Source organism: Pleurodeles waltl, chromosome 2_2, assembly GCF_031143425.1.
Source record: "Pleurodeles waltl isolate 20211129_DDA chromosome 2_2, aPleWal1.hap1.20221129, whole genome shotgun sequence".
Lineage (NCBI taxonomy): Eukaryota > Metazoa > Chordata > Amphibia > Caudata > Salamandridae > Pleurodeles > Pleurodeles waltl.
The window spans coordinates 715,734,185-715,754,914 of NC_090439.1; the positions used below are offsets into that span (position 1 = coordinate 715,734,185).

The 20,730-nt window shown below is 44.2% G+C and overlaps 1 protein-coding gene across 1 annotated transcript in view; it reads left to right on the plus strand.

Moving 5' to 3' along the window:
• MCMDC2 (minichromosome maintenance domain containing 2) overlaps positions 1 to 20,730 on the plus strand; it is a 1,221,288-nt gene that overhangs the window by 962,692 nt on the left and 237,866 nt on the right. Inside the window, exon 12 of the mRNA XM_069218905.1 lies at positions 19,272 to 19,414. Within this exon, the coding sequence (XP_069075006.1) occupies positions 19,272 to 19,414 (143 nt within the window). The remainder of the gene's footprint in view (positions 1 to 19,271; positions 19,415 to 20,730) is intronic.

Consider the following 20,730-nt stretch of genomic DNA (forward strand, 5'->3'; position numbering starts at 1 on the left):
CAAATAACCACTGCTCCTCAACACCTTATCTTGTGCCCATTTTGGAAATACAAAGGTTTTCTTGATAGCAATTTTTCACTCTTTATATTTCAGCAAATGAATTGCTGTATACCCGGTATAGAATCAAAACCCACTGCAGGGTGCAGCTCATTTATTGGCTCTGGGTACCTAGGGTTCTTGATGAACCTACAAGCCCTATATATCCCCGCAACCAGAGGAGTCCAGCAGGCGTAACAGTATATTGCTTTCAAAAATCTGACATTGCAGGAAAAGTTACAGAGTAAAACGTAGAGAAAAATAGCTGTTTTTTTCACCTCAATTTCAATATTATTTTTTTTCAGTTGTTATTTTCTGTAGGAAACCCTTGTAGGATCTACACAAAAGACCCCTTGCTGAAATCAGAATTTTGTCTACTTTTCAGAAATGTTTAGGTTTCTGGGATCCAGCATTGGTTTCATGCCCATTTCTGTCACTGACTGGAAGGAGGCTGAAAGCACAAAAAATCGTAAAAATGGGGTATGTCCCAGTAAAATGCCACAATTGTGTTGAAAAATTGGGTTTTCTGATTCAAGTCTGCCTGTTCCTGAAAGCTGGGGAGCTGGTGATTTTAGCACCGCAAACCCTTTGTTGATGCCATTTTCAGGGGAAAAACCACAAGCCTTCTTGTGCAGCCCCTTTTTCCATTTTTTTTAAAAAAAACGAAATTTTCACTGTATTTTGGCTAATTTCTTGGCCTCCTTCAGGGGAACCCACAAAGTCTGGGTACCTCTAGAATCCCTAGGATGTTGGAAAAAAAGGACGCAAATTTGGCTTGGCTAGCTTATGTGGACAAAAAGGTATGAGGACCTAAGCGCGAACTGCCCCAAATAGCCAAAAAAAGGCGTGGCACAGGATGGGGAAAAGGCCTGGCAGCGAAGGGGTTAATGATGTTTGTGTTCATTACATGTTTTGCTAGTTTTCTAAATTGGTTTCAGAATGTTATAGTGTTGTTTTGGTTACTTTGAAATTGGTCACTCTAGCCCAAATTAACATACTTATTTCAGATAATAATTAAGAGTTAATTAGTATAGATTGCATGCTTTGTAAAATAAAGACTGTAAATTCCTTGATGAAGTAGGTATCTCATGTTGTAGGTGAATGGTTTATATAGAAACGCAATCCGTTTCGGTATCGTGATAATGGTATTTTGGGACTTGTCACAGAAGAAGTGTATGTGATTTGTATTTCAGAAGGCATACTCTGGTATTGTTCTGGTTGTGTTTGTTTCTGCATTGCAAATAATATCTGCTTGGGTGATATTTGTATCAGGTAAAATAGAAGTGAAATGTGATTGGAGATACTGGATATTTTGGAAAACAAATGAAAGATGTGCTTAATTGTGGTATGCATATTTGTAATGGCATGTTGTTTCTTAATGTTTTCTTTTCTTCTTGCTCTTTATGATGGAATAGGATTTTCTTGTTATTGAAGTTATGGATGCCGATGTTAGGAAGACGTTTTGCTCGACTCGTGAGGTTATTCACATTTGTAAGGCATTTCTTTCCAACACAGATACACTCATTATAGGGCTTAATCATGAGAGCTTTGCATCATGCTTGTACCACGCAAAGTGGTACATGTGTGATGCAAACTTCAAAGTCAGATTTTGAAAGCCATGCAAAGCCACTTTGCGTGGCAAAATGTATTTTTCACTGTGGGAGATCTAGCTGTTTAATGTAGTAAATCAGAATACAGATTAAAATCCTAATACTGTATCACAGGAACGGGACTTTGCGTGGCTTTGAATGGCTTCAAAAATGTGGAGTAATGCAAATTGCTGCACTGCATTACTTTTGTGCAAGAGAAGCGTTACATGAGTGTTGCATGGGTTTTCCCACAGAACTCCCCTGGTGTTTGACACATTCCCATATCAACCAAACCTGGGAAGGTGCAAAAATAATGCATCACTTTGCCATAACTATGGCCCTACATCTTTTATGGGCATCTCACACACAAGGCTTATTTCATATGTGTCTTGGAAGGCTTCTCATGTTTATCTGTGTCTTTAGATATTCAGTTTGCGAGCACTCTATACTCATGCCATTCATTTGCACTAATTCTTCCCCCAGACTAGACAGTAAATGTTTACAGTGTTTTTATTGTGTGTTATAATACTTGCTGCGTTGAGTGCATACTTCATCTTCCAGCCACAGTAAAGTAGTCACTTTAACTATCTGTAATAGCATTCTCATCCCCAACCCCCATCCTGTGCAGTGCTAAAGCAGATGGGAGCAGACGAATATGTGGAAAATGTGATTGCTCCTGAGCACACAGTTGGGGAGGCCGGGGAGATTTTAATGCAGTGTTTACTACAAAATATTTGTAGGAAACTACTATCTTTTGTGTGGTATACCCCTAGATTTCTGCTTTCACTGTTTTTGTTGCCTGTAAAACTCTGTACCCTTTACCGCTGCTAACCAGTGGTAAAGTGCCTGACCCCCTTTTAAACACAGTTAAAGTAGTATGCTCCTAAATGGCATACTTAATTTCATATGGTACCCTAATGTTTAGTACAAGTCGTATCCAAGGCCTGTAAGTTAAATGTAACTAAAGAACTGCAGCACCTACTGAGCCATCCACCACAGTGACAGTGTAAAACATGACTTCAGGCCTTCCATTGTAGCCTCACTGCAGCAGTGTACAAACTGATACTCGCCCTATCAAAATAAATAATTTTGACAGGCCAAAACCACCCTTTTCAGTATTTATTAGCCACTTCTATGTAAGCTTTGTTGCCCAGAAGAAAGGGTGCATGGTATTTAAAAGTAGATAAAGTCTTTATAGTTTCTAGCATTCAAAAGGTATTTTTCACTGTGGAAGATCTAGCAGTTTAATGCAGTAAATCAGAATACAGATTAAAATCCTAATACTGTATCACAGGAACGGGACCAGCTAGAAAGATAATTAAATAACTGTTTTTAATTATTATAAATCAATTCAATGGTAAAGTCAGATTTTTAACAAATCCTAAGGAAATGTAACTTTTAGAAGGTTACATTTTGCCTGCCTAAAGTTCCTGTAGGCTTATTTGCAATTGCTCTCCAACTTTCCCCTGCCAGTGATTAACATTTGAACAGGTCTGAAATTCCTCCTAAGATCTACACAGTAGGTCAGCCATGACTGACATGGCCGGCCCAAATGAGCAGAGATGACTCCTTTGAATGTCATAGATTATGCAAGTTGAGGGCTGTGAGCATCCCTTTTTACATTATATTGTCAAATACTGCTTGAGTGTGAAATCCTGCTTGCCAGGTCTGCTCATATACCACTTAAGCAACACTTCAAAGTGCAAAAACAAGATGTCAGGACAATTCTTGTATATCCACTGTTTGGTTACTGGAAGTTCCTGTTTTTGTCTTACCAGAATTCTGCCTTTGGGTTTTATGTACAACAGTGCGGGAGCACTTCAAAGTGTGAAAAAAGGATGCCTAGACAATTCTTGTGTGTCCACTGACTAGTTGCTACGTCCCCCTGCTTTTGCCTTTGCAGACTTCTGTCTCTGAGTTTATTGGAGCTACAGTGGCTACCTAAAACTATATTTTACATGTGGGAGTACAACTAGGACTACCATAATATACCTCCCACTTAGCCCTAGTCCTCAAGTTTAGTGTGATGGAAGACTTATGCCATTTTGAAAATGACCAAATTTGGGTAGATTTGGTCTCAGGAACTTTTACTTGATTGTTTAGAGAATGCCCAAGAGTCAATCCCACCCACTAGCTGGTGCTAGTCTTAAATGTGGCACTTCCAGTCACCCTCTTCGGAGCCCTTATGGACCTGAGAAAGAACAGACGAGGACTGGACCTGCTATCTGTTACCTGAAAAGAGCTCTTAAGGACTGGACCAGTGCCCTCCTGTACCCAGGACAAAGAAGTAGATTTAAAGGGTTATACAACTAACCTCCTGCTCAAACTGCAGGGATAGAACAAACTACAAAAGACCTTCCCTGCAATTGCCCAGTTGACCAGTGGCAACTGGTCCTGGACTGGATGCTGCTGTTTGCCTGTACCTGACAACTTGTGAGACTTTCAGTGCCTCACCTGAGACCATGGGGGTCTTTAGAAATCTTCTACTGTGGTTAATTGGGACTTGAAGGACTAAAGTCAAATGGTAAAATCTTTCACCTGAACACACCTGGTTGATGCATCGGACCCTTGCTCCACCATGGTCAGCTTCAAATTGCAGATAGGTTCCAATCCACGGCAACCATTGGTTATCATTAGCATCTTGAGCTTTTTGAAACTGTTTCAGAATAGTCTATGTGCATTTTAAGGCTTAGGAATGTCACTTAGACCATTTTATATATCATCCTTTTTTACCCTCCAACCCTTGTTTGCTTGGTGTGTTAATATGCAAGGTTACTCCAGTATTGAAACTTTCGTAGATTCACATGCTTGAATCATTCCCCGTTGTCGAGATGGGAGTCCCCTTTACCTTAGAAAAGACAATGTCCCCAAAGACATAATAGCCATATCATTACAAACTCTACATTTTAGTAATCTATCCAAGTTATTATGCAAAAAGGACCAAACCTGAGCCTCAGCCAATCAGAGTGCCCCATCCTCTAGAACCCTCCTGAGAGAAGCTCCAGCACCTCAGATTTTGTACCGCACGTCGTGCTAGGGAGTCTCCTCTGAGCTCTGCTTGGTTTATTCTTGTGGAAGAAGATTTAGTCACTACATCTGAATTTCTACTTGCGTATTGAGTGTTTCTGATTTACACTCATAATTTCTGGAGCCTGTTATACCAGCATAATGTCTGACAGAGAAATAAAAAGTCTCTTTAGAGCCTGCAGCACTTGTGGGAAGAAAAGGCTCCATTCAGAAGATACTCATATTGTCCTTATTGCCTCTAACCTGAACATTCTGCTACTGACTCTAAGGTATGTCACACCTTTTCCTCAAAGACTTTAAAGGATAGAGAGGGGAGATTGTTAATATGGCTCCAGAAGCTTAAATCAAGAAAGAACCCTGTCTCAGACTCTGACAGTGAGGAGTCTTCATGGTCTTCTAAGAGATCACAAAAGAGGCAAAGATCACCTAATTCTGAAAAGGGTTCAAAACAACCCTCAAAGACTTTCAAAAAGACCTCACAGGGGTCTGGCGAAGGCCGCAATCTCTCATCCTCACCTCAGGAGAGAAGATCCTCCTCTAAGTCCAAGCATCGGCCTTCAACATCAAAGGAGGTGCCTAAACCTTCCTCAGAGCCTTCTATGCCTCCTCCAATGGTTCTGACGGTGTTCAGGAAGCCTTCTTCAGCTCCTGAAGGCAGGCCATCGACGACGATTCCACCGTCAATGAAGTCATCGTCGTCTATACCGTCGTCAACGAAAACTTACATGGCGACTGCATCAACGGTAACCAGTCTCTCGATGGTGACATCCACATAGACGGTAACTAAATCTAGGCCGGCAATGTTGAAGATCAAAATATCGTCGTCGACAATGACTCCATGGATGACGAGGATTCCTACGTTTATGCTATCGTCGGCGACACCGTCGACGGGGGCTGGTGCAGTAGGATTATTGGACACGACTTCGTCGACGACCTCATCGACGGCACCGTCGTCGATGCTGTCGACGAGAAGAAAAACGCAGTCTTTTTCTAGGAGAGGAGATATAACTCCAAGAGCTACAACCCCAAGTAAGGTTACACTGTTAATCCCAACTCATCTTTTGGAGGAAGATTCTGATTATGATGGGCCGTTTTGGACAGCCCATAGCCCTTCACAACTCCATGTTAAGTGTCAAGAGGATGAAGAGGAGTATTATCAGCAGTATTATTCTCCCCAACGACAGCAGCCACACATACCGGAAGATATGGTCTGTGTCCTGAGTTCCCTTATTTCTGATTTAGAGCTTATGTTATCAGATTACAAAAAGAGGTTTCCATCGGCGCCACAATCAGACATTCAAACGGCGCCTCCTCCCTCGATGCCGGCCACTCCAGTGCCACAACCTAGGTTATGTCCTAGATCTGCTAGAAGTACCCTGCAAAGGTCTTTCATGCAGGTTGCTGGCTCCTCAGATGAAGAGAGAGAAGAAGGAGAGTAGCAGGATGCGAACTCAGATTGGGACAACTATATATGGCCGACACCCTCATCTCCATTGATGGTAGATTCTCCCCCAGAAGATATTGGGGGTTTCCATAATCTGCTTGAGAGAGCAGCAAAGAGATTTGCGCTGCCCATGCCTTCTAAGCAGATGGATTGTTTTTATATGACTTCAAGGAGCCTTATCAGAAAAGTGTCCGCTCCATACCCATAGTAGGCTACATCTGTGAAGGAGGTCTCAAGGTGATGAGAAAACCAGCTACGGTGACGGCAGTCTTGCTTAGATTGGACAAAAAATATAAGGCCCCAGAATACGCCCCAGCATGTCTAGTTAGTCACCCAAAGCCGGACTCGGTCATAACCCAGGCAGCGCAGAGGCGTTAAAAAAATCCATCAATGCCAATTTCAGCTCCTCCAGACAAGGAAGATAGAAGGCTGGACAACATTGAGAAGCGTTTCTCTTTCATGTCGGGTCTGATAGTAAGAGCAGCAAATTCATTGGCAATCCTGGGGAGGTGTGACAGACAGCTGTGGGCTGATATTGCCCTGTATCTAGACCACCTTTCAGAAGACTCTAAAGTTGAGGTGAAGAAAATCCTCTTTGAGGGAGAGCGCACCTCGGCTGAGGTAATAGACTGCACCATGGATATAGCAACCACAGCTTTTCCACAGCTAGCTGGTGGGGCAGTGACACAGTGTCCGGGCTGGCTTAGGACGATTTCCTTTCGTCCAGAGGTTCAGAGAACAGGGGTTCCCAAACTATGCGCTGCAGCACCCCTGTGCACCATTAGAACTAACCCGGGGCGCCGCAGACATCTTGGAAATGTGGTGAAAGGTAGTTAAGAAGATTTAGGGTGGCACACACTCATTCTTTTTTTACCCTGTAGATGTTTTTTCATTCTATTATTAATAGTCCAAAATTCTGCCAACTGCCTCAGGCTGTCTGCTACGGAGCCAGCGCTCGCAAGTCAGGCAGTGCTCGCGAGTCAGAGTTAGGGCAGGCACAAATCATGCACTCTAAGCATGGCCAGCAATCCTAGATTTGCCGGGCTGACAAGCTCACAGCCTTCTGATATTCCCAGCCCAGCAAAGCCACTGCATTTCTTCCTGAAGGACCTCCCCCACCCATAAAGTTACTCTGTGCCGCTGCGGACCTCAGCTCTGCAGCAGACAGAGGTAAACATTAATCACAGTTGAGCAAGCCTCGCTGTTCGCCCCACCCTGCCCTGCGATGAACCAAATGAGGACGGGGTTAATGTTAAAAGAAATAAACTGCACCAGCCTTCCACGCACCTCAGGTAAGAGAAATTAAAATTTAGATACTTTTAAAATAAACAGCAAAACTGCATGCACCTGTTTACTCTCTCTGCCAGCCATAAAAGTGTTAAGCAGTGTTCAGCCGTGTGTGTGCGCCATTGTGCTGTGTATCAGTTGCTGTAAAACATTAGTCTGATCTTCAGACGGAGTGATAATAAATGTTAGGTTATATTAACTACTAGCATAGAGTGCACTGTAAAATGAAGTGTTTCACATGTGCTTTCAGTTTGGCTGCTATTAAGAAACTAACTGCTACAGTTTAGGGCTCCTTAAGGTCGAAAGAAGCAATCATGCACTTCAGGATTCTAGCTGCAGTTTACAAACTAATTTGTACGAGTTACAGCTGAAAAGCATGAAATCAGTCTGTGAAGCCTTAGCCTTCCAACTTTCAAAGGCCAAAAACTTGAATGTCATCATACTACAAAGATTTATGGACACTGCCTAATAGTACAAATATTTATCTATGCTGCTATGAAGCAAAATTAGAGAAGGAGTAAGCACTACCTAAACATCATGATTAATGATCGAATCTAAAAGACAGTAATGCACAGCAGATGCACTGCTATTTGAATTCAACATTCTTAGGGGCATATTTATAATGCCCTAGCGCCACCTTGCGCCACATTAAGGTAATCACTTTTGACGTCAATGTAGCCCTACAAGGCCGAAACCCCTGCGCCTTATTTACAGGGTGGTGCAATGCATGCATTGCGCCACTCTGTCACCCTTTGCCCTACATAATGCCTGCGCCAGGCAAAATGTATGCAAAGGGGGTGTACCACCATTAGGGGAGCCAGAGAAATGGCATAAGGAAATCTATGAGATTTCCTTGCTCCATTTTTTACGGCACTTTTAACGCCTGCTCAAGAGCAGGTGTTAAAAGGGGGCTTCCATTCTTTAGAATGGGGCCCTATGTACTCTGCAGGAGTAGCGCCAATAATAGAAATGACGCTATTGCCCCCTACCCTGCGCCATGGTGCGCCATATTTTAAATACGGCGCACACATGTTGGCGGTAGGGGGATGCTAAGGTGCGCAGGTGTGACACTTTCCATAAATCTGCCCTTTATTGTCACACAAAGAAGAACTAGTGTACATCTGTGGCTTTATATAGTGGCAGAATGATGCATCTGCTAAGTGTGACCCCACTTATTGTACAGGTTGTGCTTAATTCCAGAAAATCCTAGCTGACAGCAGAAACATGATCGTTGACACTCCTTGGTTCAATTTTAAATTTAGTAGTGGGTGTCAAAAGGGAAGATACAGCATGGGATAGGCACCAAAGATGCCCTGACTGCTGACCACTGGAGAATAAAAAAGGAGCATGTGGTGGTGGGGGGCAGAGAGCAGTCTGAACTAAATAGCTGCTACGAGTTTCCTTGGGAGAGTTCCAATTCATATCCACCAATGACATGTAAAGGTAAAGTACGGCAAAATGCCTTTCTTATTTGGGGTTAGACTATTTACGCCTTACGTGGCACCTAAGCTAACATCAATCAACATTATGTGAACAGGACTGATGCAGACAAGGAAAGTGACATGCACGCATCAGGATGTCGAGGTTAGGGTGTGTGCAAACCACTGAAGGCCTTAATTGAAGATTCACTGATGATTATAATACCTTCAGTGGCTTCATCCCAATTATTTTCAGGGAGAAAAATGGAACTACTCCCGAGGCCTGGCTTACATCGCCCCACCCGAAAACAAGTGACAGAATGGGGAGCTGCAGGCAATGGCCTATAGGTTAAGGGAGCCCGGGGTTGAAAAAGTTTGGGAACCACTGGAATAAGGTATTGGACCTCCCGTTTGATGGGGAGGCTCTTTTCGGCAAGCATGTCGATGAGACCCTACAAGCCATCAAAACAGATACAGACACTGCAATGTCCTTAGGAACCCTTCAATTCAAGAAAATGCCCTTTCGTGTCTCCAGAGGTCAAGGAGTTTCGACATATCGAGGGGGTTACCAGAGCTTTTGTTACCCCTCCTATACTACACAGCAGTTCGGACATCAATACTCCCAAAGGCAACCACCTTAGGCGTCCTATTCTAGACCCCTCCTGGGGGTAGACCACGTCAGAGCAGAGAGGCAGTCAGACGTCAATGACATGTTCCAGGCTCCGGCTACAACCTTCCCACGAATCCAGAAGAGGGGGAAGGATATCACACTTCTATCAGAAGTGGGAACAAATAACATCGGACCAGTGGGTTTTAAAGATTGTTCGTTTTGGCCATACTTTAGAGTTCATTCAACACCCACTTTCTCGTCCTCCTCATACCTTATTTCAGAAGCATCTAAAACAACTCCAGTTGGAGGTCGTGACCATGCTCAGGAAGGGAGCGATAGAGAGGGTTCCTTCTTCAGAAAAAGGCAGAGGTTTTTACTCCTGTTTCTTTCTGGTGCACAAAAACTGGAAATCTTGGCATCCCATTCTCGATCTCAGGGACCTAAACAAAAACCTCAAACGTCAAACCTTTCGCATGGTCACATTGCAAGACATTCTTCTCTGCATCAGTCACGGAAATTATATGACATCCCTGGATCTACAGGACGCTTACTTTCATATTCCGATTTCACCTGCCCAAAGAAAATATCTGTGTTTCACAGTAGCCGGCAGCCATTTCCCATTCAGGGTTCTTCCATTTGTCCTGAAGTCCACCCCCAGAATCTTTACAAAAGTGCCTAGCTCTGGTAGCAGCTTCCATGAGAAAGAAAAAACTGCAATTTTTTCCCTACTTAGATGATTGGCTAATAAAAGCGCGGTCGTCTCAGGCAGCTCACTACTCAGAGCTTGCATAGCATTATTCGACGAGCTGGGACTCACTCTGAATCAGAACAAGTCAAACATATTGCCAACAAGAGTGACAACCTTTTAGGGGCAAAACCATCAGAGACAGGGCTTTTCCTTCAATGGAGAGGCAAGTGAGACTCATTTGCCTAACAAACAGAGTACAAAGAAAAAAGTCTCTTCCTATGCGCACCTACAAATCGCTTCTGGGGATGATGTCTTTTTGCATACAGTTAGTCCCATTTTGTCGACTGAGAAAGCGTCCCCCACAGGAGGAACTAGATCTTCAGTGGATACAGAGGGAGGGCTCATTCAACGATTTAATAACAGTAACTCCTCAGATGGTTCAAGCGCTCCACTGGTGGAAAGACCAGTTAAACATCACAGTCGGTCTTCCTTTCCTACCTCCTCGCCCTCCGTTAGTCATCACCACGGATGCCTCCCTAGAGGGGTGGGGAGCGTATCTACAAGAACTTCAGATCAGCGGAAAGTGGAGCAACTCCTTCTGAAAATATCACATCAATTTCCTGGAGTTGAGAGTGGTTTCCCTGGCCCTGCAGGCTTTCCTCCCGAGAATAGAACACTCAGCGGTTCTCATAAAAATAGACAATACTCCAGCAGTGCATTAATTGAACAAGCAAAGGGGAACGAAATCTCTTCTCCGATCCCAGGAATCGCAGACTATTTGCAATTGGGCCATTCGGAATGGCATTAGTCTACGAGCAGAACATCTACCAGGAAGGCAGAATGAGACAGCAGACACTCTCAGCAAACTGACGTCCTCCTGTCACGAATGGGAGCAGAATCTGGAGGTGCTCGACCAGGTCTTCAGGAGGTGGGGGAACCCCAAACTGGGTCTTTTTGCAACTCTGCAGAACACTAAATGCCGCTTTTATGCAAGTTGGGTTCACCATCCGGGCTCTTGGGGGAATGCGTTTTCGATGGCATGGTGTAGAATATTTGCCTATGCTTTTTCACCCATTCTCCTGATCTCAAGAGTACTTGAAAAGATCAAAAGAGAGCATTGCAGGCTCATCCTGATAGCTCAGTTTTGGCCCCACAACATTGGTTCTCGGAACTCCTCCTGCTCTCGGAGGCGGACCACATTCCACTGAAAGTTTCAGCACAGCTCTTGATAAGGAACAAGGGTCAGATTTTACATCCGGACCCCAGATCACTCAAATTATAGGCCTGGCTCCTGAACACAATGAGTTCGCCCATTTAAATATTCATCCCGAATGCCAGGATATTCTTGCAAAAGCCAGAGCAGATAGCACCAACAAATCGTACTCTTTAAAATGGAAAAGATTTTGTTTGTGGTGTCAGAAGGAGCAGATTGATCCACTGCTATCGCCGCCAGAGCGAATATTGCCTTATCTCCTCCATCTGGCGTCCACATGCTTGGCGCATGCATCCATCAGGGTGCACTTGGCGGCTATATCTCACGTCAGACATTCGCCGACATAACCATCTCTCTGGTCTTCTAGATTCGTCAAACAATTTCTCAAAGGACTCTTTTGAGTTTTTCCACCAGTAAGGCCTCCTCCACTGTCTTGGCAACTCAACACGGTTCTCTCTCAGCTTATGAAACACCCATTTGAACCGATACACAGAGCGGATTTAAAGCACTTATCATGGAAAGTAGATCTTTGGCTAGCCCTTACTTCTAGACGGGTCAGTGAGATCCAGGCATTGACCATTGAAGAGCCTTTCCTTCAATTTAAACAAGATAGAGTGATACTTCGTACGAACCCCAAGTTTGTTCCAAAGGTGCCATCAGACTTTCATATTAACCAACCATTGGTTTTTAAATCTTCCTTTCCGAACCCAACATCTCCGGCGGAGAGAGCTCTGCACTCATTGGACATCAAAAGATATCTCAACTTTTACTTGGAAAGAACCAAGCATTTAAGAAAGACTACTCAGTTGTTCATTGCGTGTAGTGACCCTTAGAAGGGACAGGCCCTTTCCAAGCGGAGTATAGCCAGGTGGATAGTAGCTGCTATAAACATTTGCCACCAATCAGCTGGTAAGCCTTTACATTCATTGGTAAGGGCACACTCTACAAGATCTGGCTCAGCGTCCATGGCACTGTTTGCAGGTGTACCCCTGCAGGACATTTGCAGAGCGGCCACCTGGAAGACTACTCACATGTTTACGAAGCACTACTGTCTGGATGTCATCCCTCAGGGAGATATGGTGGTTGGTCAGGCAGTCCTGCGACATCTGTTCCAGAAACGGTGAGCTCACTTTTTCATGCTCCGCACATTGCATGGTTTGATCTTTATATGTTTCATTTGCATATGCCTTTCATAGTATATAAATATGTATACAGATAGATGATACTATCTTTATAGAATGTAATGCTTTCAGGTTATTAAGGACAGCTCAGTGATCTCTCATTAATTTAAATGATGTAGAGTTAATGCAGTGTGCTCTGAATACTGCTTTATAGTCTGATTCAAGCATGTGAATCTTTGAAAGTTCCAAAATTGGAGTAAGAAAATAAATTACTTACCTGTAACTATAGTTCTCCAGTACTGGAATCTTTCATAGATTCACATGCGACCCACCTGCCTCCCGGGGGAAGCTCACCTGCAACATCTTTTGTTCAACCTTTAACATGCGCACTAGTGCTTAGAAAATCTGAGGTCCTGGAGCTTCTCTCAGGAGGGTTCTAGAGGGTGGGGCACTCTGATTGGCTGAGGCTCAAGTTTGGTCCTTTTTGCATAAGGATTTGGATAGATTACTAAAATGTAGAGTTTCTAATGATATGGCTATTATGTCTTTGGGGACATTGTCTTTTCTAAGGTACTGGGGACTCCCATCTCGACGACGGGGAATGATTCAAGCATGTGAAAGATTCCAATACTGGAGAACTATAGTTACAGGTAAGTAACTTATTTTCTTCATGTTTTCGTGTGTTTTTCATATATTTTCTAACTTCTTTGGAGAATGTAAAAAACAAGAAAGCATGCAGGCAAACTGATTATATGCCCACCTTTATCATTATTACACTTTTTCAATTTAGAACTATGCGATTGTGTACATTTAACAAAGCCTTAGGCTTGAAGACCACAGGCATATTATATAGGGTCTATGGAGAGTCCCCAAGGGTGTTTGTGCTCCCCCCTCAGAAATATAGGGCCTCGTTTACAAGCCCCTTGCGCCACTGCTGTCATTTTTTTTTAATGCAGCAGCAGCGCAATCAGTGTTCAACACTGCTCCATATTTACAAACTGACCCATTACGCGCAATGCATGAGTTTGTAAAGCCCTGCGTCACATTATACCTGTGCCAAGTATAATATATGCAGGGTAGGCGGTCCCACGTAAAAAGCCATGTAGAACTGACGCTGTGAAAGAGACAAATTTTCACTGCATTACTCTACGACTTCACAGCAACAAGATTTTAACGCCTTCTCAGACTATGCGTAAAGTTGATGCAGGGCTTTTTACAATGGGACTCTCCTCTGTGTTCTGATGTATTTCCGGAGTTGCGTCAGTTTTATGATGCGTCACATTAGCGCCAATAGATGAGTAAGAATTTCTGACACATCTGTGAAAATGTGCGCCATAGAGTTCTGTATTGTAAATACAGTTTATCTATGGCTTCATTGGAGGATTTGCAGCAGAAGCAAGAAATCTGACACATTGATGCTGGTGTGTCAGTTTCTTGTAAATGAGGCCCTTATTGTCTCCTATATCCCTGAGGAGAGGGAGGACCCAGCCTAGGATCCTGAGCAGCCAGGAGTGCCCAACACGACCACAGAAGATGATCAGGATGCCAAGGATGGAGCAGGGAGCAGTGTGTCTGCCATGGGCCTGACGTCACATGAGCGGCTAGCCAACTTGAGACTAGAGAAGGAGAAAGTTGAGTCCGAAAGGGTCTTGGAGGAAGAGAGACCAGCCATGGAGGAGAGGAGGATGGGCCATGAGCTGTCTTGAGAGCTAAGTAGATGGAGTCCAGCAACAATGGTGACAATGTTTCTACAGTGTCCAATGGAGAGCTGAGAGTCCACATACCCAAAGACATAGATAAATGGTTCTCAGCATATGAATTAGCTCTAAGGCTACACAAGGCCCCAGAGGAGTACTGAGAGGGGGTAGCTTGTGGAGGTATATGTCCATGGTGGGGAGGGACACACTCCTAGCACTAGAGGTAGATGACAAGACCACGAACGCCCCCATGAAGGCGATTCTTCTTAGCAAATTTGAGCCGAATCCTGAGAAATACAGGCAAAGGATCAGGGATAGGCGAAGGTTCAGGGACAGCCACAATGTACCAAACCAGTCCTGGGTGGACCTTTTAAACTATTCCAGCAAGGCACTGAGGGGCTGGGTGACGAGCAGCAATGGACAACCTGATTTTGAGGGAGCACATGCTTAACACTTGTTTTAGAGAGCTGCACCAACACCTGGTAGATAAAAAGCTGACTGACCCCAGGAAGCTTGCTGAGGAGGCAGACCTCTGAGTCAGCACCAGAGTGTCCATGAAGGTATCTGGGGGGGACTCCCAAAAGGTTGGTCGGTGTTCCCACCAGAAGAAGTAGGGAGGAGATAAAAAATAAGGAGTCCTCTCAAGACCTCTAAAATAGTTCTCAAGGGAAAGGGTTCCAATCCCAATCTGGCCACCAGGAAAAAGGCTTCTCCGACAAGAATCACAGGTCTTCCCCCCAGTTGCAAGGAATGCTATGAATATGGGCATTACAAGAGTGATCGCAAGTGCCTCAGGAGGGCACAGCCTTGCATTGGAAGAAAACCCCTAGGGTTGGCTAGTATAGTGTTTGGGTTGGATATGTTCCCATTTAGTGGAGAGGAGTCAGTGAGGTTACCCTAGTGTCTCTGTGTGATGAGAAGGTGGTGCCCAAATCCCACATGCCTTCAAATGCTGCAGAGTAGAGGCAGTGGGTCACCATCAGTGGGTAGAGGGTTGAGGCTCTGATGGACACAGGAGCCAGTATGACTACAGTCAGGTGTCATCTGGTGTCCTCAGATCAAGTGGTTCCCAATACCTTGCACCAGGTTGTAGTAGCAGACAACAGAGAGAGCCACTATCCAGTGGCTTTGGATCCCTTGAGTGAGATCCAAAGCTCAGTTCTTCTGGAAGTTGCTGTGAGCCCTGCCATGCCTTTTGGACTGTTTGCTAGGGAATGATCTTGAGCACATTGCCTGGAGGGAAGTGGAGCTCAGGTCACATCTGGAAATGGTGGTGTGGCTTGAGTGTGTCTCTGTGACCACCTGGTCCATGGCTGCCCAGAAGCAGAGTCCAGGAGTTCTGGAGCCTGGTAATATAGCCCAAGCAGATGCCAAAAGATGGAGGGGCAATAGGTGTGAGAAACTAGCCCCTGAATGTCCCACAGAGGAGACTGATGGGGCGCAGGAGGAGCCTAATGGGGAGAACATTTCCTTCCCGTTGTGACCTGCTTGAGCTTGCTGGATGATGAGCAGAAGTGAGACCCACCAGGGAGGCGTTCTGTAAGGCACAGAAAGGGTGCCCAACATTGAAGGGCATGAGGCAGCAGGTTGAAGGCCAGGCAGCTGGTGATACCTCTGGAGATAACCACATCTATTGAGAGATCAACCTCCTGTATAGTGAGCCTAAGGCACCTGTCCAATAGGCAACACAGGCACTGGTAGTTTCCCAGTGCTACAGGGCCTTACTACTGGAACTGGCTCATGGGATACGCCTGGGGTAGAACAAGACCTTTGCCAGTCGTGTCCCCCATTTTTACTGGCCTTGGATGAAGACTTCCTCAGATACATTCTGCAGGACATGCTTAGCCTGCCAGATGACTGGGAAGACAGGGAAAAAGCTGAAAGCTCCCCAGAATCCCTTCACTGACACCCTTTTGAAAGGGTAAGGATTAACGTTACAGGGCCCCTGAGCCCCAAGACAGCCTTTGGCAAGAGGTATATCCTGGTCTTGATGGACCATGCCACAAGATACCCAGAGGCCATACCTCTGAGACCTGCAACTTACCTGCAGCGGCTAGGGCCATGATGTAGATTTTTACCAAAGTGGGTTCCCCATAGAAAGTGGTGTCTGACAGGGGCACAAAATTTATGTCTGCATATATGCAGTCAATGTGGAAGGAGTGTGGAGTAACTTACAAGTTTACCACACCCTACTATCCAGAAACCAGTGGGCTTGTTGAGAGATTAAACAAGACCCTGAAGGACATGATTATTGGCTTACCTGATCCCATGAGGCAGAAGGGGGACGTCCTCTTGCCACGCCTGCTTTTTGCTTACAGAGAAGTAACCCAAAAGGGGGTATATTTTAGCCTCTTTGAACTTCTGTATAGTCACACTGTTTGGGGACCTCTCAGCCTGATTAGGGAGGTGTGTGAGCAAGCTCCCAAGAAGCCTCCCCAGTATGTAGGTAGCTAAATGCTAGCCCTCTGGAAGCTGTGGAAGAAGGCTTTTGAGAACTTGGAAGCCAGCCAGAAGATTATGAAGCAGTGGTATACCCAGATGGCTACAGCTGTGGAATTTCAGCCTGGGCAGAAAGTGTGGATGATAAAGTCAGTGTAGCCCAGGGCCCTCCAAGACAGTTGGGCTGAACCCTAAGAGATAATTGAGAGGAAGGGGGAGACAACCTACTTGGTGTACCTCAAGATCCCCAGACACCCCTTACGGGTCCTCCATAACAACCGTCTCAAACCCCACTTTAAGAGGTTTGAGGTCACTATGCTGTTGGTGACAGATGATAGGGAGGAGGAGGAGAGTGAACTTCACCTTGACATGTTGTCATCAAAAGAGAAATATGTGTCAGTGAAGGATATCAGTCTCTCCCCTACCCTGACCCGAGAGAAGCAGAGAGACTATTGCCAATTGTTGGGGCAGTTTGTGTCTCTTTTTTCCCCCTCACACCCGGGTCTACACATCTCTGAACCCATGACATTGATACCAGGAACAGACCCCTGTCAAACAATACATTTGCAGGCTGTTTGATAATGTGAAGGCCAGCATCAAGGAAGAGCTCTCTAAGATGTTGAATTGGAGGTGGTTGATCACTCCAGTAGTCCCTGGTCCAGCCTTGCGGTGCTAGCACCAAAAGCTGCACCACCGGGAGATAACCAGGCCTAATCTACTTCTTGCATATGAACTGTAGTCCTTAGCGGTCGGCCTTAAGTTTCAATTTTGACCCGATCTTGCATGATCAGTTGTCCGCGTTGGCGCTTTGATCTTTTAGGCGTTATCTTGAACCTTAAACTTTAAAAACTCATAACTCTGATTATGCTGATTGGATTTTTGTTGTTTTGGTGTCAAATAATTTAAGTAGAAAATATTGTGTTTTCACTCTATTGTTGTTTGTGTTCTGCCTAAATACCTTACACATTGCTTCTAAGTTATGCCTTACTGCTTTTTTGTGCCAAGCTATCCAGGTTTAAGCACAGGTTAATTCAATGACTTTTGTGGTTCATCCTGCAACTGGCTGTGGCTGTTGCTTGACCAGGGTTCACACCCCAGTCAACCAACAACCCAATTTCCTGCAGTCGCCATAGGGGAGGATGTACAAATAATAAAGGATGTGTTACCTTCGATGGTGTATGGTGAAGCTCACTGGTCTCCTCACTGTAATGTGAGTGTTTAGATGAAAGCCTGGTAAATGTTAAAATAGATTCAGAACCCAAAGGTGCTATTGTTACGACTTGAATAAGATGTACTCCATGTAGACCTTCAGATATTACCATGTCAGATGCGGTGGGGCTGATATATATTTTGTATCATTTTGAGGTACATTAGCTTTCAGTGGCTAGAAGCTAGTGGAAAATTGTATGTAACTGGTGGACTCCAGACTGGAGACATTAATGGGCAATGCATGCAATGTTACATACTGGGTGTGCGCAGCCAGTGTTCATTGTGGGAGATGAGAGCACTAAGGCCCATATTTATACTTTTTATGCAAAACTGCGCAAAGACAGTTTTGTGTCAAAAACGCTAGCACAATTCCTGAGCACCAGCCGGGTGCCATATTTATGAAATCCTGCAGGCCTGTGCAGTGGTTTGGCTAGCGTCAGATAAAATTATGGGCGTGGCAGTATGGGGAAAGGGGGTTTTGCCTCAAAAAATTACGCTAGGCTGGTTAGAGGCACAAAATATGCCGTTAACCAGCCTAGCGTCATTTCCTGATGCAAAACCATTCATACCACATGACTCCCGACTTATAAAAGAAAGGAGTCATGCCCACCACCCCAATGGCCAGCACAGGGGACAGGTGTCCCCTGGGCATGTCCATTGCACCCAGTGCCATGTAGGGGGGGTCATTTAAGCGCTCCCAATGACACTTAAAAAATGTTTTCAAAATACTTACCTCTACTTACCTGGGATGGGGTCCCCCTTCTTGTGGTGTCCCTTTGGTGTGGGTGGGGGTGTTCCTGGGGCTTGGGGTGGGCACCTGTGGGCCCTTTCCATTATGTTTGACCATGGAAATGGGTCCACAGGTCTCCTAACGCCTGCTCTGACCCTCGCGTTAAATAATGGTGCTAAGCAGGCTTAGCGCCATTATTTAGACCGACCTCCCCCCGTGCACCATTTTTTCACGGGAGGATCAATACGGCGGTAGGGGTGTTGAGTGATTTTTTTGGACGGGAACGCCTTTTGCGCTGAATTTGCATAAACAAAATGAAGCTAATTCGGCGCAAACAGAGTATAAATATGCCCCACAGAGTCATTGAATGAGTTAAAGTGTGGGGAAAATGGTTCCAGTGCTATTTAGGAACAAACTAGGTAGAGCGAAGACATTTTGTTACCACACTATTGCATGCAAACAGCATTTGTGCTTGTCTGTGTTTCGATGCCTTACAACATTAAGGCCAGTTGTTTATCAGTGCTTATTATTTATTGTCTTAGCTTCTTAGCAAGCAAGTTTATTAGCGGGTAATAAAATACACGCATTCACCCCATCAGATTTGTGGCAATTTTTTTTTTTTATAAATAATCCTTTATTTAGAAAAATATTTTCCCATCTACATTCTGTGCAAAAAGTTTTTAAAGTAATCTATAACCTTTATTATCTTTGAAGTAATGTTTTGCTGCGTCAGTTACCATTTTTTAATTCTCTTTTCAACTAGCTTATTACTTTTGCCAAAGAACTGCACGTTGAACTCAGCCCTGAAGCTGAAAATCTGATTCATGGCTATTATTTGGCAAGTCGAAGAGTTCGGACAGATTCCATGCATGGGTCAAAATTATCTACTTCTGCCCTAAAGATCCTGTAAGTTAGTTTTATTCTATGTTTCATACAGTGCTTGCTCTTGTTGTGACTATGTACATGGTGTCCATTTCAGGGACTGGCCAACTGTTTTTTCTTTAATGGAGTATTGTTGGAGAAATTAGCTGGAGTATTGTCTCAAGCATTTTTCTCATTATTCTTGATTAAATTTAGCATCCATGGGAGTCCTATGTCACATCCTGTTTGAATTGATTATTGTAAGGATATTTTGTAAGGATTCCACTACTTACCTGGATTTAGCGGTTTAGTGGGCTTAAACTCATAAAATGCAGGTTTGATTCTAAAATTGATTAGATCAACCATTTGGCCTTACAAAGCAGGCTACTGACAAAATTAGTCTGTGCAACAGTAGGGAAAGCTTTGGACTTTAAAGTCCCTGAGGCGTGTCGTTGTAACGACATGCATGTTAAAGGAATGTTAAAGGAATGCGTGATAAAGACGCATTATAACTGCAGTGTGTGGTTCGACCATCATGATAGAGGCTGCTTCCCAGCAAAGAGCTGAATTAAATAGATTTAGCCACACTTTCCACAGTTGTGCCCATAACTGGCTAGCAAAACTGTTATATATCTTCTTTCTGACCAGATGTCTAACATTTGTATTGAGATGAGTAGATTTTCAGTGTTGAGAGTGTTGGACTTGGCCATTTCTGCATGGCCATCCCCAAACCTTTTACCTTCACCCCCTTTTTTGTTGGATTTTAGGACTCTTCATACTTTACCACTGCTAAGAAGTGCTAAAGTGCTTGTGCTACCTCCTTAAAACATGGTAGAACTGGCTTATACCCAAATGGCATCTTTAAATTACTTGTAAGTCCGCAGTAAAGTGGTACTACATGAGCCTGGGACCTGTAAATTAAATACTACTAGTGGGCCTGCATCAGTGATTGTGCCACCCATTTGAGTAGCTCTTCAAACATGTCTCAGCCCTGCCATTGCAGCCTGTATGTGCAGTTTTAAACTGCCATTTTAAAGTGACAAAATAAGCCTTTTGCCATGCCCAAGCCTTCCTTTTTAATTCCTGTAAGTGACCCATAAGGTACGACCTGGACAGCTCACAAGGCAGAGTGCAGTATATTTTAAAGGTTGGACATGTACCCTTAAGTTTTAAATGTCCTCGTAGTGAAAACTTTTGAATCTGTTTTTCACTACTGCAAGCCCTACCTTTCCTGTAGAATAACATTGGAGTTACCTTATTATTACATTTAATAACTGGTAGCTTCCAAATGGGAACAGGTAACCAGTCCATGTTTGGTGTCTTTGATATTGTAATGAAAAATTATCTTATGGTGAAGTCAG